Raw genomic sequence first — 27,272 nt, forward strand, 5'->3', positions numbered from 1 at the left:
CCAAGGAGGGGTCGCTATGAGTTGGGTCCGACTTGATGGCACATAACAACAACAACAACAACAACTTTTATGGTATTTCTACATAGTTTGGGGAGACTAAAAAGCTTAAGTAGCTTAATTTATTACTTTTAATAAGATCACCTTTCCATCCATGAGGAAACTTAGTATTTCTACAGACACTAACAGTATGTTATATGTAACAAGAGTTGTCGTACCATATATATATATATATATATATATATGTAAAATGAGGAAAAGCTCTTGTTTGCATTTTTTGCAGCTCTAAGGCACTTAGAGGTAGCTGATCACATTAGTGAGAAAGAGCTTTGTATTACAAACTTTTTTATGCTACAAGTGATTATAGGACCATTTACTAGGTTCTGCCCACTGGAAAACTGAAATGTTGACTTAACAATAAAAAAAATAAAATGTAAAAAACGTAAAATACATGTTATTTCTCTCCCAAAATACTTAACACCTATTATAATGTAAGTAATACAAATCAAGGAATTAAGAGGGTTTAAAGTTGAAAGAGCATAGAAACAGCTCAGAAGTCATGAGCTGTGTCCCTTTCAACACCTGCTCACCTGAATACTGAACCCCATACTGCTGTGGAGGCTGCGGCTGCTGAGCACCATAACCAGCCTGCTGCTGGTACTGTTGGTACATCTGACCTAAAAACATAAAATTACAGAAAAATGTAAGGGAAGGGTAGGGTTTAACTTGGCAGAAAGAAAATTTTAAAGGTACATTCATATTCTCTCCCCATCTAAACACACACACACTGCCTAACAATGTATGAGAATGTGTTTCCTTTTCAACATACAGGAAAAAAAAAGAATGAATTTTATTAGTATGGCTACTCTGCTGAGGAGTAAAGGCAGAGAACCCCAATCAATAGTGAATATGAGAAATAATACTAGTGGTTACCACTTCATAAACACAGAAAAATTAATGTTTTCAAACTTAATTGCCAACAGATGACACTAAGAATAATTCTATGTTAAGTATAAATTGAGTAGCGAAATAAAAAATGTGAGAAAAGGGACAAACATCATTAATAGCTTCTCAATCTTTCCCAAGGCACCATATTTATCATCTTCACCATTTGTTACCATGTGAATGGACCCTTAGGTATGAAGAAATCAGAGAGACTTCAAAAAGCTTCTGGAATTTGACAACTGTTTGTTTTCAATATATATCTGCCATCTAAATATCCTAGTCAATCATGTGGAATCTGGTAAAGCGTAAATGGTTCCACACTGTACTTTTAAATACTAGCAGATGTGCTTACACTGGGGATGTTACTGGAGCCCTACTGAGATCAGTAGACCACAGTTTCTATGAAGAAATGTTTTAGACATTATTGTTACCTGTTATTCTCAAACAATTAAGAATTGATAGATTCATGTCTTCATCATCCCTACTTCTTTACAGCTGTTTTAATGATGGATTAAACTTGAGTCAAAATTCACTCGATAGCTACTAATAACAAATGCCAGTACAAACCATCATCAGCTAAATGTGGCTACTGAGCATTTGAAATGTGGCTAGTCTGAATTGTGGTATGTGTGCTGTTTGTGTTTTGAAGTGCTTCAAATCAATGTCACATACCAGATTTTCCATATGAAGTAAGAAATAAAATGTAAACCATTAATAATTTTTTGGTACTGGCTTCGTGTTAACATAATGGACAAAGTGTGTTAAATAAAATGTAATTATTAAAAGGAATTTTACTTTGTAAAAATGCACCTAATAGAAAATTTTACATTATTTGAGGTTTCCATTATATTTCTTATGGACAGCACTGATCTGGAATTTCACCTCCAAAATGCTCATCTACTGGTTATCTTTTAACGTAAACTAAAAGTAACAGCTTTAGCAAAGCATGCAATTAATGCTACTCTGAAGGAATTAAATGTACATCAAACAATGTTAATTTCATGCCTCTGGACAAAGGTACTTAAAGAGCTCTGGTGGCACAGTGGGTAAGGCATTTAGCTGCCAACCAGAAAGTGCAGTTCAAACACCCAAGCTGTTCTGCTGGAGGAAGATGAGGCAATCTATTTCTGTAAAGATTTACAGTCTTGAAAACCCAACAGGGGGATCACCACTGAATCGGAATTGACTCAATGGCAGTGGGTTTGGTTTGGTTTGGTTTGAGAGGACAAGAGTACTTAGTTACTGGGGGACAGAACTGGTAGGAAAACTTCTGTGTATATCTTTTAAATTTTACTTATTTAAAAATGAATTATTTAATTAAAACAAATCCTTCATACACTAGATTGAGATATTACTAGTGGAATGAAACTCCATTTCTTTATAACTAAGCAGCAAACATTTGATAAAATTACTTTCCCAACTGCCACGCTACAAACAGTACACAATGCTGAAAATGGACTTAACAGTTTTAGTTCACTTCACACAGCTGTTAAAACTCTCATCATATCCAAACTCTACTTCTGCCCTATTTCAGCCCACATGTGCTTCAATTAAAATTTGTTCTGTCCTTGGAAGTTTCATCTGGGTACAAAGGAAACTATGTAACTAAGGTTGGTTGAGAAGAGGCTGAAGCACCAAGAAATTATTCCCAAACTATTCATTCATTAATTAGCAAACTGTCATGTGCTAGTTCCTAATGACTGATATTCATCCAATGAGACAATTCTCAAAAGTATTATCGCAAGATGACAGGCCACTATTCCACAAGTAATCACTTCATTTTAGGCTATGATTTTTTTAAGTGATTAATATACTTGCTTCCAATGCTGAAAACACAGAATACCACCAAATGATCCCTTTAACACATAGCTACAGCACCACCTGGTGTTTATTTTAAAGTAAAATGTGTAATTGCAATCTTAAAGGTCCTAATAGGTAGGTAGATAATTCACAGAAATGTTTTAATATATAGAGATCAGCATGTATTTCTCAGCTGTGCTCTGCAGAGCTCCACTGATTAAAATGAGGCCTCAGGGCCTGCTACCCTGGGTTTACGGCCCTCAATCCCCTTTAACCACAGTAATTACCCTTTTACCTGTTTTAAACACTAAGCTTTCAAGTTACATGTCATTCAGGACTAAAGATATTCTTTTGAATATCTTTGAAACCAGTGGTTCAGTGTGATTTCACATTTTACAGTGAGAAAGTATCAAAACCCAGAGAGATTAAATTACTCATCCAAGGGCATGTTACTATGGAAGTAGACTCCCCTATCTTCCTTCCAAGGAGTGGCTGGTGAGTTTGAACCAGCCTTCTGGTTAGCAGTCAAGTGCCTTAGGCTGAACAAAAATATAGAGCTATTAATCTTCCCAAAATACTACATTTAACTGAAGTTTTGCTTCACTCAAGTTTATCTCTATTTTATATATCTCCTTAAATTAGATAAATAATACACAGCAACTAGGGGGGAGGGGGAGAGCAGAGGGAGATAAAATAACACCAAAGCATATGCATAATAAAGTGTGATGTCCCCTATCCCAATTCCACTCTTCTCCCTGTGGGTCACTATTGACTGGTATGAATTTTTCCTGATCTTCCCCCAGTATTTATATATTCACATAGACTTTTTTTTTTCTCTGTTTTTCTCTCTTTTCAATAACTGAAAGCACAGTGACATACTCTACTTATTTTTTAACTCCAAAACATATGATAGTTAAGGTATGTGTCAAATTGGCTGAGCCTGGTGTTGAGTGGCTAATCAGCTGGATGTAGTTATTCCCCATAATGAGCTTGGTAATCATCTCCAGGGTGGAATCTATTAGAAAAGCTGAGTAGCTACCTTGGGGACGTGGTCTGCTTCCAGCATGTAAGAAGTTTTGAGGAAAGTCTCTGCATCTTTTTGGCACACTTGGACCCTGCATTTAGCTGAGTCTTCATTTAGCAGCCTGCCATGTTTCCTGCCCATCTTGGAACTGGCTATGGACTTAAACTAGTGGCCTGCCATGTTGTTGGGTAATATTAGGACTGTGCCATTTTATCTGTTCACTGTGGGCTTGTTATTAGCCTCAGCAGCCAATAGCTGCCTGATGAAGAGACACCTCTCACTCCAGTGGGCTGGGGGCAAGAGGCAGAGCTGAAGCCCAAGGTTGAGCAGCTTGCATCCAGCCCCTAGAGCTGGCACTTGAACAGATTTCTGGCCTCCAAAGGTGTTAACAGAATGAACTCCTATTTGTTAAGACCACCCACCTGTGGTATTTTTCTGTTAGAGAAGCATGAAGTAATCAAATCACCCTATCAGATCAAAATCACTTACAACTTGTTCACAGCATGAATGCATATGTAAGCTGTCTACCATTCCCAACTATGCTGCAATAAACGCTGCTGCACATTCACCTTTCTATGCATGTGCTCTGAGCTCTATTTTACCTTCAATCTGACCTGCTTGTGTCTGCGCTCCTGTATATGGTGGCTGCTGTGGCTGAACTCCTGGTGGGTGAGGTGCTGAGGAAGAGGAAGCAATGCTGTCAGGTGTTCCTGAACGGTCTTCTGTGGGAGCACTGGGTGGCCCTGGACAGTTATGAAAAATCAATTCAGTACCTAATACACTGTCTTTCTTTTATTAAGCTCAATTAATAAATTTATTTAAAAGGCCAAACTAAAAATAAAAGTACCACAGAAAAAGACATCACCACAAATGCAGCTATTTATATAATGCATATGTACTTTAAGGAGTCCCTGGGTGGTGCAAACAGTTAAGTGCTCAACAACTAGCAAAAAGGCTGGTGGTTGGAACCCACCTAGAAACACTTCAGAAGACAAGCCTGGCAATCTCTTGAGAACCGTACGGAACAGTTCTACTCTGCACAAATGGAGTCATGAGTCATAACTGACTCCATGGCAAGTAGCAACAACATATGCCATTTATTTTTCCCTTTGCTCTACTCTCCTAGGAATCTATAGCTGCAACTAGACTGTTACCTTCCCCAGTCCTAATTTCTTATGAAAGCCAATATTTATCCCTACAATGTTAATATCTGCCCCCCCACCTCCCACCATGCAATCTATTTTATACAACAATCAAAAGTATCATTTCATTCTTTAATGGATCTCCACTGCCCATAAATCAAGTTCAAACCCATTAGTTTGGTTCAAGGATTCAAGTATTTCTTATAATTGCTATTTTCTCACATGCCCTTCCCCCTCAGCTAATCTGACCTACTCTATATTCTGACAATATATCTAGAATTTTTTCTGCCTCCATTTCACTTATCATTATTTCCTCTACCGTTGCCCCATTTTCACATATCTAACTAAAATTCTTTAAAACTAGTTGTAATTCCACATTTCTAGCAAGTCTTCTTGGTCTATAAGTATTTTTCTACTTCTGACCCTCTATAAAGTTTACTTCTATTATGACCCTTCCCAACTTCTACTTTGCATTTCTTAACAAGCCTCATTTTCCCTTAAGCTATGGGCTCATTTGAGCAGGTTCTTTTCTGATTCTGTCTTCCTCATAAGGCCTAGGATTCTATCATACACATGGAGCCACTAAAATTCTTCCACAAAGAAGTAAATGGAGAACATATGTTACAGTTCCAATACTATAACAGTCAAAAAGACATTCTGAAGATAATCCGAATCTAGATTTTTAAACATGACTTTAAAGAACTATTCATTCCTCTTCATGGTACTTCCTGAAGTCTTAAGTATTAAGTAGCTAAAATATTAACTAATACTTCAGTTGCTCTAAAAATGTTTTTCAGATGTATCATTTGTCTGATGTCTTTTTTACTGTCTTTACCAGAAAAACCTATCATATACAAATTCATGTCTCTGGAATTTCACATATTCCTTAATGAATAACCTTGTTAAGTCTCAAAGGAAAATAAATGAATAGACTGAATCCTGTATTTCCAGGTACTAATGATGGCAGGGTAAATTAAATTAGTTAGGTATACCCTCTCACAGGTAACAAATCTGAACAAAACAGAAGAAAGCAACTATCTAAAATCACTGGAATAGACCAAATGTGGGCAGAAACTTGAATTTTCCCCAATGGAAATGCAATGGTAAGAATTGTAAACCTGAATCAGTGCAACTTCAACAGCAGAAAACCACAGTATTACTGACTTCAGACAGCACAGGGCAAACTACCAAACATCTAGAAATTTAGGGAGGAAATCTCTGCATTCAGAGAGCCACAGAGTGAGACTCAAAATCTGAGTACATGCTATGCACAAATCACCAGGTGACTGACCATGTTAATGGACATATATATATACACACATCCAATAAGGCTAGCAATAAAACCAACTAGAGCAGTAAGAACTGAGGAGAGATATCAGTTGCTATAGGCCACAGGGTAGATAAGAGTGAGTTGTCTAAATCCACACAAGCTAACTCCCTGATATAACCTAATGTAACATCAAAATTGACCAATCCTCAAAAGAATGTAAAAGAGAGGAGGTAGGAAGATGGAATCACACCTATAGACCACGTATTTGTTCCCTCTAGCATCTTAATGAAGGAAAAACTAGGTGCAGCTTGAAGCAGGGATTCCGGAGCTGTCAGCAGCTCATTAAGTTGGAGAAGGCCAGATTTAGTGGTGAAAGAAAAAAAAAAGGGGGGGGGGGAGTAGGGTAAACATCCAGGAAGAACAAAAATAAATGAACCTGCCCTGTGGCATGTGAGCCAGTGGGACGGAGCAATGGAGAACTCTCTAAGCAGTGAAGCAGGAACATTGGGAAGCCAATTGTGGTTCTGGGAATCAGACTGCCCACAGTGGTGGCTTCCATTGGTAACCCTGGGAACTGAGCTGAGCGGGGAGATGGCACTTCTGAGAAATAGAGCAGAGAGACCCCTCTGGCTCAGTCACAGCTGAGTTGGAAACAGAAAGGGAAACACATTGCAGGTAGGCAGGCCCTGGGATGAGCTCACAGTGCAGGGCTGGGGTCCAGCTCTTCCAGGACAACTTTTAGCACAGAGGGGTCCAGAGTAATGGGGTTTTTGCAGCTGTCCGACACAGGCGGAAAGTAGCAGCCCCCTAACCATTTGCGAATTTTAAACCATGGGCTTGTGAGTGACAATATAAAGTCATCATTAGCAGCTGAGCCAAGCCATAGAAATGCGGAAAGTGAGGATGTACTACCAGCGCCTTTGAGCTTTTTTTTCCTTCCACCTTTTACCCCCTTGTCCCCTGCCTCATCCAACAGAAGAACCACATTAAGCCACCACAACACCTGCTTTTTCCAATTCTAAATCCCCTTCAAGACAGAAACCTGCATCTACATTCCCCACAGTGATTCCATCAACACAAAGAAAACTGTAGAGCAACCCAGCACACCTGAATTAATAACCAAAAAAGTAAAATACACCAGCTTCACCTTTGCAAAACTATTTAAACATAAAATCCAGGCAAAACAAATCAATACATAACTAACAGTTAAAGACAATTTCAAAATGTCTAGGAAACAACAAGCAACCTCAAATCAAACAAAAAATCAGGTTAAGACAATAGAAATAAAATTACAGGCAAAAATCTCATTAAACATGGAGGAAGTGGAGGCAACAGAATCACCTGAGAAGGAATTTAGAAGATATGTTTATAGAACACTACAAGAGCTTAAGGAAATGTCAAACAGAACCAAGGAGAACACAGTACCCTGAGATAATTTAGGATAACCATTCAAGAACAAAATAACAAGATTAGTAAGCAATCAGAACTCCTACAAAAACAGCAGTTAGAAATCCAGAAGATGAATACTAAAATTACAGAATTATGTAAACAGAGGAAGCACAGAAGAATAGGTAAGAACTGGCTGAAGAAGGCATTTCCCAACTAGAAGATAAATTCCTGGACACCAACCTGCATGAAGAAAAGTCAGAACAAAGATTTAATAAAAATGAAGAGAATCTAAGAGTTATATAGGACGACATGAAAAGAAACAACATACACCTCACTGGAATACTGAGACAAGAGGCAAAAAAAAAAAAAAAAACCCACTGAGAATATGAGAATATTGTGGAAGACTTGCTAACAGAAAATTTCCCTCCTATCATGAAGGAAGAAATGGTATTTGTCCAAGAAGCTCAACAAACCCCATACAGGATAGATCCCAAGAGAAAGTCACTAAGACATATCATAATCAAACTCTCCAAAACCAAAGACAAAGAAAGACTCTTGCGAGCAGCCTGGGAAAAATGAAATGTCACCTGCAATGGACAAACCAGTTAGGCTAAACCATGCAGGCAAGAAGGCAATGAGATGGTATCTATAAAACACTGAAGGAAAAAAACTTCCAACCAATAATTATTTATCCAGCCAAACTGTCCATCAAATATGAGGATGAACACAAGACATCCTTAGACAAACAGAAATTCAGGGATTTTGTGAAAACCAGACCAACTCTACAAGAAATACTTTAGGAAGTCCTTCCAATAGAGAACCCACAACAGAAAACAACAAATTAAAATCAGGACACATGACATCAAAAGTGAAACCAAATCAGAAATAAATGCTCAAATTAAAACACTGTACATAAAAAAACAAGGGAATCAACCTGCACATGACACCAGCAACAAAGCAAATGGAGGGAATAAAAGTTCTAGGTAATAAAACCTCCAAACAGAGAGGAATACAGGACAATATTCTTATAGAACAGACTGTTCCAAAAATACAGAGGCAAGAATTCACTCCAAGGTAACCAGAGAAAATTAACAATCTCCCTACAGAAATGCAGAAGGAAAGAAAACATATGGGCTTAGTAAGTACAAAATGAACAATAAAAAAGAAAAGACAGCTAACACTTGACAACAAAATTAACTCAGCACAGAAAAGTATCTGGACCAAGGAAATCACCAACAACAAAACAAAAAACACAATAGAATGACAGCCATCAATTTATACCTATCGCTAATTACACTCAATATGAATGGACTAAATGCACCAGTCAAGAGAAGAGTGGCAGACTGGATAAGAAAAGAAGACCATCGATATGCTGCCTACAAGAGACCCACCTTAGAAACAAAGATGAAAACAAATTAAAAGTTAAGGGGTGGAAAAAAAAAAAAACCAAGCCAATGGTAACCAAAAATGAGCAGGAGTGGCCATATTAATTTCTGATAAAATAGACTTCAAGGTGAAAAACAGCATAAGGGACAAAGAAGGGCACTATATGATGCCGAAAGGGTCAATCGGTCAAGAAGACATTACCATAATAAATAAATATGCACCCAGTGAAAGTGCTCCAAAATACATGAAGCACGTACTAACTGAATTGAAACAGACAACTCTACAATAGTAATAGCTGTTGTTATGTGCTCTCAAGTCGGACCCAACTCACAGTGACCCCTCCTTGGGTTTCCAAGGCGGTATCACTATGGAAGTAGAATGCCCAACCTTCCTTCCAAGGAGTGACTGGTGGGTTTGAACTGCTAGCCTTCTGGTTAGCAGTCAAGTGCCTTAGGCACTATGCTACCAACTCATCACTTTTATGGAGGAACAGATCAACTAGAAAAAATGTCAACAAGGACACAGACGAACTCAACAACACAATCAACTCGACCTCACAGACATATATAGAGCACTCCACCCAACAAAAGCACAATTCACATTCTTTTCCAGTGTACGTGGATTATCCTCCAGAATAGATCATATGTTAGGGCATAAAACAAGCCTCAATAAATTCCGAAACACTGAAATACTACAAAGCATCTTCTAGAAACACAATGCTATAAAATTAGAAATTAATAATAGGAAGATCAAGGAAAAAACATCAACCATGTGGAAGGTAAACAATACACTGCTCAGAAATCGCTGGGCAATAAAGAAATCAACAGTGAAATAAAAAAATTCCTAGAAACAAACAAGAATGAAGATACATCATACCAAAACCTATGCAACACAGCTAAAATAGTACTCAGAGGTCAATTTATATCAATAAATGCACACATCAAAAAAAGAGGAAAGAAACAAAACCAATGTTCTAAATCAACAACTCCAACAATTAGAAAAAGAGCAACATAAGAAACCTATAGTATCCAGAAGTAAGGAAATAATTAATAAAGATCAGAGCAGAAATAAAACAGAAAACAAAAAAAAAAAGAAAATCAACAAACGAAGAAGCTTGTTCTTCAAAAAGATTAACAAAATTGATAAACCACTGGCAAATCTAACAAAAGAAAAGAAAGAGAAGGTGCAAATAACAAGAATAATAAATGAAAAGGGTGGCATCAGAACAGAACCAACTGAAATTAAAAAGATACTGACAGAATATTAGGAAGAACTGTACTCCAACAGATTCGAGAACCTAGAAGAGATTGACAAGTTTCTAGAAACACAACAACTACCTAAACTACCCCGGTTGGAGACAGAATAGTTGAAAAGACCCATAACAAAAGAAGAAACTGAAAGGTCAGGAAAAAAACTTCCCACAAGAAAAAGTCCTGGCTCTGATGGCTTCACTGGAGAATTTTACCAAACATTCAAGGAAGAGCTGACACCTATGCTACTCAAGCTATTCCGGAACACAGAAAAAGACGGAATACTTCCAAACTCATTTTATGAAGCAAGCATAACATGATACCAAAACCAGGGAAAGACACCACTAAAAAGGAAAACTACAGACCACTATCCCTCATGAATATAAATGCAAAAATCTTCAACAAAAAAATAATACATCCTGACCAAGTGGCATTCATACCTGGTATGCAAGGATGGTTCAACATTAGAAAAACAATCAATGGGGGGTGGGGGCAGGTTACTGGGCAGGGAAGGGAGGAGACTGGGTTAGGGTTGGAGATGGTAACTGGGGAGTCAAACCAAATGTACATGTAATGTTGAATGTAAAACAAACTCTGCTCTGTAAACTTGCACCAAAAGTACAATTAAAAACAAACAACAAACAAAAAAACAATCAATGTAATCCACCATATAAACAAAAGAACCATATGATCATATCAATCGATGCAGAAAAGGCATTTGATAAAATCCAACACCCATTCCTGTTCAGAAACTCTCAGCAAAATAGAAATAGAAGGGAAATTCCTCAACATAATAAAAGGCATACACGCAAAGCCAACGGCCAACATTACTGTTAATGGAAAAAGACTCAAAGCATTCCCCTTACGAAGAGGAACCAGAAAGGACACCCTCTATCACCACTTCTATTTAACACTGTATTAGAAGTCCTAGCCAAGGCAATAAGGCAAGAAAGAGAAATAAAGGGCATCCAAACTGGCAAAGAGGAAGTAAAGCTATCTCTATTTGCAGATGACATGATCCTATACATAGAAAACCCAAGAGACTCAGCAAAAAAAAAAAAAAAAAAAAAAAACTACTCGAACTAATAGAGAGAGGTTCAGCAAAGTGGCAGGATACAAGGTCAACATACAAAAATCAGTTGGATTCCTCTACACCAACAGAGAAAAAGAAATAAGGGAAATAATACCATTTATAACAGCTATCAAAAAGATAAAATACCTAGGAATAAATCTTACCAGAGACACAAAAGACCTGTACAAAGAAAAGTATGAAGCACTAATATAAGAAACTATAAGGGATCTACATAAATGGAAAAACCTGCCTTGTTCATGGATAGGAAGACTGAATATTGTGAAAATGTCAATACTACCCAAAGCAATCTATACATTTAATGCAATCCTGATCCAGGTACCAACAAAATTTTTTAAGGATATGGAAAAACCAATTACTAACTTCATATGGAAAGGAAAGAGACCTCAGATAAGCAGAGCACTACTGAAGAAGAACAACAAAGTAGGAAGTCTCACAATCCTGGATCTCAAAACCTACTATACAGCCACAGTAGTCAAAACAGTGTGGTACTGGTACAATGAGAGAGAGACCAATGGAAAAGAATTGAAAACCCAGAAATAGACCCATTCATCTATGGACAGTTGTTCTTTGACAAAGGACCAAAACTCATTAAATGGGGAAGAGAGAATTTCTTTAACAAATGGTGCTGGCAAAACTGGATATCCACTTGCAGAAAAATGAAACAAGACCCATACCTCACCCTATACACAAAAACAAACTCAAGTTGGCTCAAAGGCTTAAATGTAAAACCCAAAACTATGAAGTTCATCAAAGATAAAATGGGGGCAAATCTAGGAGCCCTAATTTATGGCATTAATAGACTAATAAGCATAGCTCAGAAAGCAGAGGAGGTAGAAGAGAAGCTAGATGACTGGGACCTTTTAAAAATTAACTTCTTATGTGCATCGAAAGACTTCGTCGAAAGGGTAAAAAGAGAACCTACAGATTAGGAGAAAATATTTGCCTATGACATATCTGACAAAAGTATCTCCAAAATCTATATAAAGTTTCAACACCTCAACACCAAAAAGACAAATAATCCAATTCAAAAATGGGCAAGGGACAACAACAGACACTTCACTAAAGATGATACGCTGATGGCCAACAAACGCATGAAAAATTGCTTGTAATCATTAGCCATTAGAAAGACGAAAATCAAAACAACAATGAGATATCATCTCACCCCAGCAATAATAGCAAAGTTGAACAGCACAGAAAATAACAAATGCTGGCGAGGCTGCAGAGAGACTGGAACTCTCATACACTGCTGGTGGGACTGTAAAATGGTACGACCATTGTAGAAAATGGTATGGCATGTCCTTAAAAAACTGAAAACAGAAATACCATTTGAACCAACAATTCCATTACTAGGAATGTATCTTAAAGAGGTGAGAGACAGGACACAGACAGACATATGCATACCCATGTTCACCACAGCACAGTTCACTATAGCAAAGAGATGGAAATAACCTAAATGGGCATCAACAGATGAATGGATAACCTAACTATGGTACCATTCACACAATGAAATTCTGTGCTACATTAGAAAACAATGAAGAATATGCAAATCATCTCACAACATGGACGTTATGCTGTGTAAAATAAGTCAACTGCAGAAGGACAAATATTTTATGAGCCCATTACTGTAAAAAGTCAAGGAAGAGTTTGCGTAGGGAAGGGAACTCACACTGTAGGTTACTGGGGATAGGAGGGGATAATTTTGGACTAGTTGGGGGCCACAAGTTGAGCTGGGTAAGGGGAAGGATGGTATGGAAACAATCTATGACCAGCATGATAACACTGGGGAAAGGGAGGACATCAAATTGTGCACATATGATATAGACAACAGAGGCCAATACCAGTATATCCATGATACTGCATTACCATTAACAACAAACACCAGGCTACAGATAAACACAGCTAATCTTGCACAGATACTAGTGATACATAATACCTGCAATCCTTACAGAAACAACAAAAGACTGACATAGACCAATCCCTCAAAGACAGCCAGACACTGTGGGAGAGAGATCCACCAGATCTGCCGACTCAGGACCACAGTATTGGGGAACACCAAGCTGAACTGGCACTACAAAAGACATGAAAATCTCATTCCACAACCTACTTTGGTGAGTAGCAACGGGGATCATAAAAGCTTTCAAGCAGCCATCTAACTTGCAGCTAATGGTGTCCTATCAACTGGAAGCAAAGAAGAGTAAAGAAAACCAAGGACATTTGCAAACAATCACCCCTAGGACATGATGGACCTTGAGACCAAAAGAACTAGATGGTGCCCAGCTACCAATACCAACCATGCAGGAAGGGATCAAAACTGGAGATCCTGAATAGAGTGGGAGGAAAAACATGGAACAAAATCCTAAAACACAATAATGACCAAAATTATTGGTTAGATGGTGTCTGATAAGACCCCCAAGACTATGGCTCTGGGATACACTTTGGGCCCGGGATAAAACTCACTCCCAAGGGCTGGCTCTCAGCCCAATAGTAATTAAGACTTCTGTGTGGAAGAACACTCAACCCAGGGCAATGTACCCACCTACATTATGGAGATATATCCCTTGAAGTAATTGGCCATGGGGCACCAGTGGGGCACCAGTCACACAGAGGAAAAGCTGGACAAACAAGAGTACTTAACTAAGAAGGGCACTGGGAGAGGTGAAACGGTTACTGGGAAGGGAGAGGAAGAGAGTAGGTTAGGGTTGGTCTGATAACTGGGGAGTGAAACCAAGTGTACATAAAATGCTGAATGTAAAACAAATTCTGCTCTGTAAATTCACACTTAAAGCATGTAAAAGAATCCTAAGTCACCGTAATAAAAAGGCAAAAACACCCATATACTCAGGGAAATTGACTCCAAATAGGTCCAAATGTTAGATGTAGCAAACATTTCTTAAAGAATTAAAAATACATTCAAATTAAAGGAAATGTGGTCTTGATGACTGTAAAGTTAAAGACTCTAACAGAGAAATGGAAGTGATAAAAAAGAACCAAATGGTAATTCTAGAGCTGAAAGTACAATGAAAATGAACAATTCACTAGAAAGGATCAATAGCAAATTGAAGATGCAAAAAGAATTAGTTAACTTGTATAGAAATCATCCCACAGAATATAGAGAAAAAAAAGACTTAAGAAAATGAACAGATCTAAGAGACCTGTGGGATAACATCAAACTCTCCAACATATGTGTAACTGGAATCCTAAAAGAGGAAAGCAGCATGAAAAAATGAAAATGATAACCAAGTATAGAAAAGAACACATCACAGTACAAGTGGTGTTTAAAAGTTAAAAACTTACTCATGTAAAAGCACTTTATACAGTAAAGTAATTTAGCCAGCAATCTGTTTATATTTCAATTCTCTACAATCAGAAAAGATACGCCCTGTCAAATGTAATTTAAATTCTGCTATAAATCTGAAGTAAAATTAAAGCATAGTTCAGATTAAAAGAAAAAAAAATTTTGAGTTTTACTTGGCATAAAATATACCTAAACTATGCTGGTCTGATAAAGCCTGGTAGAACCCCTGAAACTATGGCTCCTAATTGCCCTTGAGGTCTAGAACTAAACCTACTTCTATGGCTTCCAGCCAAACAAAAGACAGGCAAATCAGCAGAACATTTACATTAGGTAGATACATTCCTTGGAGAGATCAATCAAGGGAGAATAGAAGGGCTGTGTATGCACAGGGAGACAGGTCAGGGGGCGGGAGGGAAGGACACAGGGAGGAAGTGGTAGTTATGGAGAGGAAGTGGGAGGAAAGCTGTTGCACTGGGGAAGACTGCAGTCAATGTCATGAGACAAAGTGTATGTGAACTGCTATATGGAAGATGAATTTTCTCTGCAAACTTCACCCAAGTCACAATAAAATTAAACACACACACACACACATACATATATATATATATATATATACCCCTAAATCAAACAAACACTGATACCCCTAAATCAAACAAACACTGATTATCCTTTAAAGATGAAGGTACTACAGACTGGAAGAGGGTACAAGAAAGCCTTCTAGGGTGCCGGAAACCATCTACATCTTGATCTGCTTGGTGTGTACACAGGTGTATACATATGTTTAAAAAAAATTGAACTGGATGCCTTAGATATGTTAACTTCACTTCTAAATTATCCTTAATTTAAAGAAGGAAAGAAGAAAGGGAATGGAAACAAAAGAATGGGACAGGACAATAAGAAGGGAAGGGAAGGAGACTAACAAACTTACCTGAAACCTGATCATCTGTTAAGCCAAATGCTGACATGACATTTTTATTGATTTCATCTTGGTTTTTTAAGGGATCAAAAGCCGACATACTTGCTGCCATAACTTGAGTAGACTGTTTTCCAGAAGAATCAGAAGTAGCAGGTTTTTCTTCTCTACCATCCACAGTGTCTACAAGATACAAGAAAGAGGAATAGAAGAATGGGAAAAAAAACAACAACCTTGTTTTCATTTTATTTATGCAGTCAATGAAGACTAAAAAATACAAGATAGAGAAATGCATACATAAATACTCTGTAGTGTTAACAATAAGTATCTCTCTGACTATAGGATTATAGATAATTTTCATTTACTCTTCATACTTGTTTAAAACATTTTTACTTTTAAAATCAGAAAGAAAAGGCAAAAAGAAATTCAAGATAACCTTTTCCAAAAACTCTATTTCCTTCCTCAACAATTAGAGGAGGAAAAAAACATGAGCTCTGTAACAGAAATACTTTTTTTTGGTAGCTCATGACCAAAATACACAGTATGCACTTGGTAAATAACCATTATAGGAATTAATACTTTATTTTGTCAAAGGATAAGAAGCTTAACTAAAGTATAATCTCAACTCTTAATTTTTTTTTTCCCAATCCTTAAATTGTTTTTTTGTTTTGTTTTCCAACCTTTAAGGTTTATTTCTGTGTGTTGGTCTGCTATTACACTACATGGAAATTTCAAGCCCTTCAGAATCCATTATTTATCCTTTGTAAATAGCATGAAATATATATTTTTAATTTGCTACGTCTTACTTTCAAATTTTTATTACTTATTAAAATCTTACAGATGAAATGATATATATGTAGGATTTTCTTCAAAATAATACGGGAGCAGAGGAAGTATATGAGAGTACAGATGAAACAATACTCACTATGAACTGGTAACTGCTGAAACTGGGTGTAGGTGCATGGGATGCATAATAGTGTTTTCTACTTTTGTGTATGTTTAGATTTTTCCATAATAAAGTGTTTCAAAACAGAATAAATGAAATTTTAAACATATAAACAGGTTAAATATAAAACTATGCTATTCTTCTATGGATACTAAGATACATTATACTACCACCTTGTGAAAGAAAAAAGAGTTCACAAATAATCGACATTTTACAAATAGGAATTGAGAAAGACATAAAAAAATATCAAGAGCAAAACAAAATAAGCAAACTAAAAGAATGCTGCTAATCTTTTAGCAAATTAACAATGATTATCAACTTTTCTGTTATTAAGCAAGTAAATAAACATCAGCCATCAGATCACTCCTGTGAACAATTCAAAATTTACCTTCTGAAGAAATACAAGTACTAAATGAAATACAGGCACCTCCAGCACATATGGCCTGTCATTCATTCCTAACCTGTTATTCTACCCTTGATTAGTATTTTCTAAACTTTTAGAAAAATGTCAATAAATACTTCTTCAACTAAGTATACCAGTTATTTATCTTTCTCACCAACTCCCTTACTCTAATTCCAAGGCTATACTACAAACACCATACCAAACCAAAATCTCAGTGCCAGGTCAATTTTGCCTCAATGAGACCACATAGGATGAGTAAAACTGCCCCATAAGTTTTCCAAGGCTATAGTCTTTACAGAAGCAGACCACCACATCTTTCTCCTAAGAAGCAGCCAGTGGATTAACTGCCAGCCTTTTGGTAGCAGCTGAACAGTTTAACTGTGGTGCCACCAGGGCACCTACACTACACAAAAGTCTTATTAATTATTCCCTTTCACACAATATAATTTTCTTTTTTTAAATGCCTTTTTCACTTACTAGAAACTAAATTCTATAACTCCATTCGATGCTATACTGCAACAGGTCAATCCAGTATCTAAGGTACCCTACAAATCATTTGCTCCTTGGAGGAGAGCATATGTCTAAGAACCATTGCAAAGGTAGAGCAATGAACAAATAAGGTAGTCCATGGTTCTGGCTGAGGGTAAGTCAAACAGAACTGACAATTAAACAGCAATTTCATTTTGAGGATGAGACTTGGCTTTTTATTTAGGTTTTTTTTTTTTTTTTTTGGTTTTTTTAAAGCTTGGCTTTTTATTTATTTTTTTTTTTTTTTTTTGGTTTATTTTCCTTGAGAAGGAGATTATTAAATCAGGATATGTTCTAAGAGCTTAGAAACTTTCATGATGTCCAAGAAATAAATGGTCCAAGTACAGGAGAGGAAACAAAAAATAAATAGGTGGCCATCTCTAAAAATAAAGCACAGATGTATTATGCAATTCATTAAACAAGTCAGATCAGACAGGACACAATGTTATTCAAACAAAGAAGTAATATGTAGCATAATTTCCAAGATAGAGAAGAAACCAATTTAAACATCTTTCATACAATATAGGTAAGAAGATTAGAATTTGTGAGAATATAGAAATAAAGGCCTGATAAAGAAAAGTAATAGATACAGTGGAAATAAAGCAGAGAAAAGAATGGTTGTTTCATTGAAACCAAAAAGCTTAAACAATTCTATTCTTGGAAGAGGAACTAGGCTACCACATGTAATTTCTGCACAGTAGTGGCTATATGTGTTGAATTTTGATTTAAAAGTTTCTTAATACTTTAAATCACTTGAAGTTATATGCAAATGCCATCAGCATTTACAAATTCTTTAAGGAAAATGGTCTAAATTTTCATCAGATCCTTATCTAAAATTAGCACGTTTTGTTTGGAGAGGTAGTGTTCAGAATAAGCCACATGCAATGACCAGCAACATAAAAGGTTTCATCATAAAGGAACTAGGAAGATCTCATTCTAGTAGTACTAGAAATTATTAATCATTAGCCAAATACTTACTAAGCATCTACTATCAACAATATTCAACATGGTTGGAAGAAGAGAGAAAATATAGAAAATGTATTTTTATTTCAATTATAATCAAATTAAGCAGAGAAAAGTCAAAATTCTAAAATATTACATTGCGCTAAAATAGAATAATACCTCAGAATCTATAGGTTGCATGGGATTATTCATGCCATCTTTCCACAAAGTTCTACCTATTAAATACCTTATACAAAGACTTCCAGATTCTCACAACATGGACACAATTTTAAACATTTGAAACTTATAAGCTAACTCAAAATTATAAAAAATAATTACGAAATAAAATAAACTTTATTTTTTAAGTACAACTAAGAATCTTAAAAGTTGAAGCAGTTTATTAAAATCTACTGTTAAGCTGTAATACATACTTAAATTTCAATCTACATTTTAAAACATAGTTGGTACCAAAACTACATCAGTTTCATTTGATTGATAAATCTTGCTTTATCCTTATATAAATAATCTGAGAAGCGGGGCTACATGAAGAATGTGGAAATCAGGATTGGAGGAAGACTCATTAACAACCTGCCATATGCAGATGATAAAACCTTGCTTACTGAAAGTGAAGATGACTGAAGCACTTACTGTTAGCAATCAAAGACTACAGTCTTCAGTATGGATTACATCTCAACATAAAGAAAACAAAAATCCTCACAACTGGACCAATAAACATCATCATAATAAATGGAAAAAATTATTAAAGTTATCAGGGATTTCATTTTACTCAGATGGACAATCAAGCCCATCGAAGCAATAGTCAACAAATCAAATGACATATCATATTGGGAAAACATGCAGCAAAAGATCCCTTTTCAGTGATAAAAAGTAAAGATGTCACTTTTAATAAATTAAGGTACACCTGACCCAAGTCATGATATTTGTAATCACTTTGTATGTATACAAAAGCTGGACTTATTTAAGGAAGACAAAACACTGATGTTACGAAATCACAGTGTTGGTGAAGAATATTGAATATACCAAGGACTGCCAAAAGTCCATGGTAAATGGAGTAAATAAATCTATCTTGGAAGAAGTACAGACAGAATGCTCATTAGAAGTGAGGATGGCAAGACTGTCTGACTTTGGACATGGCATCAGGAGGCATGATTTCTTGGATGACATCATAATCAATAATACAGAAGGTCAGCAAAAAAGAGGAAGACTGTCCACAAGATGGAATCAAAGTAGCTGCAAAAATGGGCTTAAACATAGCAATGATTGTGAGGATGATGCGAGACTGGGCAGCGTTTTGTTCTGTTACATAGTCCCTATGATTTGGAACCATCTCAACAGCACCAAACAATGCATGTCATCTGTAAAAATATATACATTATGATTATTAAAGACTGTTTAAAGTAAATATCACATACCAGTTAAATGTACAAATCTAATCTTTTTTTACATACCCATGGAAGTCAAGAAATCAGATGTCATATTGCACTGAGTAAATCCGCTCTTTCAAGTGTTAAGGAGCAAAGATGTCACTTTGAAGACTAAGATGTGCCTAAACCAAACCAAGGTATTTTCAATCACCTCATATGCATGGGAAAGCTAGACAATGAATAAGGAAGATGAAGAAAAGTTGATGCCTTTAAATTGTAGTGCTAGCAAAGAATACTGAAAATACCATGGACTGCCAGAAGAACAAACAAATCTGCCCCAGAAGAAGTACAGCTGGAATGCTTCTTGGAAGAGAGAATGGCCAGACTTCATCTCACCTACTTTGATTATGTTGTCAAAAAGATCTTTCCCTGGAGGAGGATATAATACCTGGTAAAGTGGACAGGCAGCGAAAAAGGGGAAGACCCTGTAACAATAGGGTCAAGCACAGAAAGGATTGTGAGGATGACGACTCAAGACCAGGCAATGTTTCATTCTGTTGTACGCAGAGTCGCTTAAGTTACAGCTGACTCGACAGAACGTAACAGCAATCTTTTTTTTTACTTGAAACTACTTCATACACCACATAAAACTCATGAAATGATTTTTAATTCCTATAAAGCGTCACTATCTGAAGAGCTTCTGAGTCAAAGGGGTCTAAGAACAGGTATCATAAATCCAGAAGTCCAACACTAATTTTAAAGAATCATCCAGAGACTACTTTACAAACAGGATTACCAGGCCCTACCCTCTAAGCACCTGATCCAGTAGACCTAAGATAAGATCCAGGAATCTGAATAATGAAACTTCCCCATAATCTTGATGAACAGCAGGTTTGGGAATACAGACATGAACATTAGCAGAAGCAGGACCGAAAAAAAGTGGCAGAGGGTACCAACCTATCCCTACTGAGAAAGAGTTACCAAAAAGAAAAAAAAAAAAAGAGTAAGATCTGCAAATAGAAGAGTAAATGAGAATAAAACAAATTCACAGCCTACCATTTTCAGGAATATTGGTGGCAGGTCCTGGTTCTCCAGGTGGTTCCAAGCTATCCAATAAGCGATTTACTTTATTTCGAAGTTCTGTCAGTTCTCGACGAAGATATTTCACTTGACTTGATTCAAGGGGCCTTGGCTGACCATTAACTGGGAAAAAAGCATTAACTTGATTAAAATCAGGAGACACCTTTGACTAAATGTATCAGTAGAACACTACTCAATAAGGAAAAATAAACATTCTTTAAAAAGTGCAACAAAATCTAACAAGATACCTACTGATGTTATTTGAGAGATTAAGGAAAGGACAGATTATTGCTAATAACTTACTTTTTGGAAAAAAGAAAACATTCACCAGTATTTCTCAATGCCAGATCACAATGGTATACAAGAATAATGTTTACAAGAATTATGCTATAATACAATAAATTAAAAACCAGAGCAAGTTTTAAAATAATAATTATATACCTTACAACCTCATTTTCATTTCACATCATTCTTTTTATTCTTGAAATAATTTATTTTACATAAAGACACAACAGAGTTGATTTGTCTGTCATCCTTCTTGCCTACTACCGACTTCAGTAAAGCTACTGAAAGAGCTGACTAAAAAACTATTCTTTTAAAAATATATATATGCAGAACTTATGAATCCCTATCACCCACTATCCTTCAAAGTAGTTACTTTGAGAGGCATTATACAAGTAGCAAAAAAAAAGCCAGATTATCTAATACTATTTCTTTTTATTGACAGTAGCATTACCTCATGTAATACCCATTTTGTCCAAATGATTTTGACTAAAAAAAAAAAAAATTAAAATTAAATACAGCATCCAGCAACAAAGGAAAAAAAAAAAAGTGACCCAAGACTGAATGCAAACTCCAAGAGTTCAAACACTAAATAAACTAAAATGCTTCATGCATTGCCATTACCCATACACAAATTCCCAAGGCATTTAATGGTAAGTGACATCTATTTGAAAGTAAAGGTTTGGGGAGGTTCTCTGACTGTGAAATTGTTTCAAAGGTCAAACCACCAATACCCAGTAAACTACTTTTAAGACAATCCACCAGTATTTTACATATTCCTTTTTGGTTATGAGAAACTTCAATACAGTCTCCTACCTCTATTAATTACTAGGTTTACTGCTTTTTCTCTAATATATGAGAAAGAGAAAAAAGTAGCTCCTGACAGCCAAGGACTGGCCTGGTACTACAGGACAGGCCTTAGTGTTGCCATAAGCGGCCCTGGCACTCACAGGTAGGCTGTGATGTTTCCATATTGCATATAAACAATTTACACAATTTCAAAAACATGAACATCAGACAAGACCATTCTGTGTTGTGACAGACCAAGACAAAAAGAAGACCACTCCACAGTCACGTCAGAACTCAGACCAAAAAACCAGCAACATCGACCAAACATCCCTCTATCATGGCTAGTATTACTGACTGCTACACGTTTTATCAATTGTAGCTTTAGCCACATTTCATTCCTCCTGCCCTCTAGATAAGATTCAGTAAGATACCCAGTCTTAGAATCACCCTCACTTTCTGGGAGCATCTTATCCAGAACAACGCCCATCTTCATGAACCTTCTACAAAATCACATAACACAAGATCAAACCCTCTTCTAATGACCTCTTAACTGAGATACTCTATTGTTCTCCATGACGTTCCTTCTCCTTTATTGCAATGAGTCAAAACCCAACTTTGTTCAATTACAGGTGTGTGCTTGTGGTCAACTTTGGCTGCACTCCACAGATACATCTTACCAGAAGTTTTACAAACCTTACATTTACATCTATATGGCCTTTTTGATCTGCTGTCATCTGCTTAGTCACTTTAGGAGCACCATACCTTGAATAATTCAGCATTTTATTAAGGCAAATATAACTTTATGACTTGAATGAAATATTTCAAGCACACAAAAAGATAAACTTATTAAACACCCATGTACCTACCACCAATCTTCATTAAATCTTAACATTTTATATCTTTGCTCCTGATCATTAAGAAATAACATAATAAATCTTCCCGGTTCCCTCATCCAAAACCCATTCCCCTACTTTATAATTTTAAATAGTTTTGTATTTTTTCTGTAACAATCTAACTTTCTTTGGTTTATTCCCAGTATCTTGTTTTTCATCAATATAACTGGTATTTTGATGTTTTATAAGCTTTTTATGTTGGATATACAGCAATTTTCTGTAAACACTGATCTTAAACTCAGAAATCTTAAATTCTTTTACAGGTTTCTAAACGCTGTAGATGCTCACATTTTTCTGTGAGGACAAATATATCTTTTGATATATCTTTGACAATAAAAGCAATTTTATTTCTTCCTTTTCAATCCTTAATCTTTCACTTTTTCATCTCTTCCTACTTCAGCTACAATATGCTTTTGGGGGAGGGGGGGGAGTGATAGAGGGTATCCTTGTGCCTCTTTGAAGGAATGATTCTAAGATTCTAGCACTATGTATATATAATGTTTGCTGTAGGCTTTTCATCAATATCCCTTATGATGTTAAGAGAATTCTGGTCTATTCCTAGTTTGCTGTAAATTTTCAATGTGACTGGCAGAAGAATTCTTCTTTATCTACTGAGAAGACAGTGCAATTTTTCAAGTTTAATCTGCAATATGGCAAGTATTATTCATAGATTTTCTAATATTAAGCTTCTGGGATATATAATTGTGGCAATAATGCATTTTAATATTCACCACTAAATTTCATTTATTAGTATTTCTTAGCATTTCTTTATGTGAATTTGAAAGTGACACTGGTTTGCAGTTTTTTCTAGTTTTGGTGTTAAAGTTATATTAACCTCATAAAATGAGTTAGTGTATGATCTCTTTTTGTCTATTCTCTAAAATAGTACATATAATTTGGGATCATCTGTTTCTTAAATAAGGAGTTCTGGTGGTGCAGTGCCTATGGCATTTGATGACTAACCAGAAAGATGGCAGTTCAAACCCACCAGCCACTCCATAGAAAGAAGACGGGCAATCTACTTCTGTAAAGGCAATCTACTACTGCCTCGGAAACCCAATGGGGGTCACTATGAGTCAAAATCCACTTAACGGCAGTGAGTTTTGGAGTTCCTCAACCTTTAGTACAATAGTTGGTTCAATTTCTTTAATGTTAAGTGGTTCAATCAAATTTTCTGTGTCTTGAAACATTTAGTACATTAAACTTATCTAGGAAATTGCCCAGGTTATATGTGAGTTTTCACACTGATATAAAGTTGTTCACAGTATTCATGTTTTTAAATATTCTACTATTCTTGTGGGAGCTCTGGTGGCACAGTGCCTAAGGCATTTGACTGCTAACCAGAAGTCTGGTGGTTCAAACTCACCAGCCACTCCTTGGAAGGAAGGTTGGACAATCTACTTTCGTAGTGATACTGCCTTGGAAACCCAAGGAGGGGATGCTATGAGTCGAAATCGACTCGACAGCACTGAGTTTGGTTTTTTGTACTGTATTGGTAATTATATCCCTTTTTTATTCCTAAAATAGTCTTCTGTTTTTTACTAATCTTAACAGAATTCTGCCTTTTCAAATTAGTTGAGCCTATCAATTTCTTAATTTCTACTTCATTTCTTTCCTTCTATTTAGATTTATGTTGTTCATTTTGTAACTACATGACTTGAATGTTTAGCTCATAAATTTCCAGCCCAATTTACTCATGTTAAGTATTAAGACTATAAAGGTCATCCAAGTACACCTTTAATATGCTCTGTAAACTCTGCTACATAGCAGTCACTGTAAGTCACTTCTAATTATTTATTTCTTCTTTGACTTATATTTTTTAAAAACGTATGTCCAAAAGTATGCAAGCTTCGGTTATCTTTTTTTGTCCAAAGCTTTCTAATGAGGTCAGAGAATATGATCTCTGTATCTCTTTTATTGAGATTTTCTAGAAGATCCAATATATGGTCAACTTGAATAAAAATTGTATTTCTTCCAGATAATTAAATAAACAAGATTAAGCCTATTATCTGAGTTGTTCAATTTTTTTCTATATTAACAAATTTTGAAGACATTGAGCCTGCAGTTTCTGGGAAATGTTGAAAGCTCTCACATGAGTATCAATTTGATTTCTCCTTTTTGTATTTGAAAATATAACATGTGACTATTACTAATCAAGTTTCTATTTAGAACCTATTCTATCAATAACCACTTCTGAGTTTGCCTAGTATATCTTTTCCTAACCATTTAAGTTCAAATTTGCATACTCTTTTAAGTTATGTCTCTTAGACCTAGCATGCAACTCACTATTATTTTTAACTCAAACAAGATTTTTTTCTTTTAACTGGTACTTGTTTAGTCAGTTTACATGTATTGTGATTACTATGTTGTGCTTTCTATTTATCAAGCTTCTTTTCTAGTGAATTGAGTAGGTACTCTTCGTTTCCTTTTCCCCCTTGGCTGGCTATTGTTAGTTTTTCAATAATCATCCTTGCATTTTAAACATACATACTTCAATTAAAACTTAACGTTAATTGCTATCATTCTCCCAAATAATATAAGCCCTCAAAATACTTTAACTCCTATGATTCCAATCAACTAGACCAGTAAGTAACATCATGATAAATGTAGAAAATATTGAAATTCTCAAGGATTTCATTTTACTTGGATCCATAATCATTACCCATGGAAGCAGCAGTCAAGAAATCAAACAATATACTGCATTGTACAAATCTGCTGCAGAAGACTTCTTTAAATTGTTAAAATGTAAAAATTCACTTTGAGGACTAAAGGGTACCTGATCCAAGCTAAAGTATTTTCAATTGCTTCATATGCATGCTATAGCTGGACAATGAATTAGGAAGACCAAGAAAAAACTGACATATTTGACTACAACGAACCAAAAAAAAACCCAAACTCACTGCTGTCAAGTCAGATCTGACTCAGAGCAACCCCTCCTTGGGTTTCCGAGGCAGTATCACTACAGAAGTAGATTGCTCAACCTTCCTTCCAAGGAGTGGTTGGCAGGTTTGAACCGCCAGCCTTCTGGTTAGCAGTCAAATGCCTTAGGCACTATGCCACCAGAGCTCCCTCCCTGACTATAGCAAGTATAGCTCCCTCCTTTGACTCCCCAAAGAATAAGCACACCTGTCCTAAAATTACAGCCAGAAAGTATTTGCACAGGGAGATAACTCAGAGGGCAGGAATGCACAGGAAAGAAGGTCAAAGGGAAAAGGTAACCACAGGAAGAAAGCTGTTACATTATCGGGATGGCAATCAATGTCATCAAACAAAATGTGTATACACTGTTATATGGAATATGAGTTTGCGCTGTAAACTTTCACCCAAATCACTGTTCAAAAAAAAAGCTTGAGAGGAATAATCAATGACATTTAAAAATGATCATGATATAAAGGTATGTGAAAAAGCTGTATACAAAATAATACATATTGTATTAAGACAACTTTATTTTTAAAAAATGAAAATAAAAAAGTATAGCCAGAATGCTCCTTGGAACCAAGCGTGGTAAGACTTCATCTCACATACACTGAGCATGTTATCAGGAGGGAATAATCCTTTGAGAAGGACATCATGCTTGGTAGAGGGTCAGCAGAAAAGAGGAAGACCCTCAACAAGATGGAGTGACATAGTGGATACAACAATGGGCTCAAATATAGTTAATGATTGTGAGGATGGCACAAGACTGGGCAGTGTTTTTCTGTCGTACACAGGGTCACTATGAGTTGGAACCAACTCGACAGCACCTAACAACATCACCTATCCTACCTATATAGAGTTATTGCTCAGTATTTTTGCCTCAGCTTTTTATATTCCTAAAACTATTGTTTTGTATAATACAAGCCATTTAAAAAAAAAAATTTATTGCCATCGAGTTGATTTGACTCATAGCGACCCCTCCTTGGGTTTCCAAGGCAGTACCTCTATGGAAGTAGATTGCCCAACCTTCCTTCTGAAGAGTGGCTGGGGGATTTAAACCTCCAGGCTTCTGGTTAGCAGTCAAAAGCCTAAGGCACTATGCCACCAGAGATTCTTTTACATAATCAGTGATCATTTAAATTTATACAAGTTAACCAGCTATTTGGTCACAATTGTTTTTTCGTATCTTTTACCTTCCTTCTTCACTTAACGTCCTTCTTACTCAAGAAAACTATAACTCACTGCCATCGAGTGAGATCCAACTCGTAGCGACCCCTCCTTGGGTTTCCGAGGCGGTATCTCTACGGAAGTAGATTGCCCAGTCTTCCTTCCAACGAGTGGCTGGTGGGTTTGAACTACCAGCCTCTGGTTAGCAGTCAAATGCCTTAGGCACTATGCCACCAGAGCTCCCTCAAGAGCCACCTTTAAAAATTATTTCAAAAGGGGTCCATGAATGGTAAATTCTGAGTCTTTGTTTCAAAATCTTATTTCTCCTCATTCTTGAATACTAATTTATCAGACTACTGAACAGTACCTTTCCAGTTATTTTTTCTTAACAGTCTGAAGATTTTATTGTACTGTTACTTCTATTATTCTATTGTTAC

General features: G+C 36.2%; 1 protein-coding gene across 1 annotated transcript in view; it reads right to left on the reverse strand.

Annotated features, from left to right (window-relative positions):
• TFG (trafficking from ER to golgi regulator) overlaps positions 1-27,272 on the reverse strand; it is a 51,531-nt gene that overhangs the window by 9,319 nt on the left and 14,940 nt on the right. Inside the window, exons 3-6 of the mRNA XM_007945778.2 lie at positions 20,765-20,911; positions 15,520-15,687; positions 4,369-4,509; positions 588-674 (exon numbers count right to left, since the gene is read on the reverse strand). Of these exons, the coding sequence (XP_007943969.1) occupies positions 588-674; positions 4,369-4,509; positions 15,520-15,687; positions 20,765-20,911 (543 nt within the window). The remainder of the gene's footprint in view (positions 1-587; positions 675-4,368; positions 4,510-15,519; positions 15,688-20,764; positions 20,912-27,272) is intronic.

Source organism: Orycteropus afer, unplaced genomic scaffold (genome assembly GCF_000298275.1).
Source record: "Orycteropus afer afer isolate SDZICR_OR568_19922 unplaced genomic scaffold, OryAfe1.0 scaffold00143, whole genome shotgun sequence".
NCBI classification, from domain to species: domain Eukaryota; kingdom Metazoa; phylum Chordata; class Mammalia; order Tubulidentata; family Orycteropodidae; genus Orycteropus; species Orycteropus afer.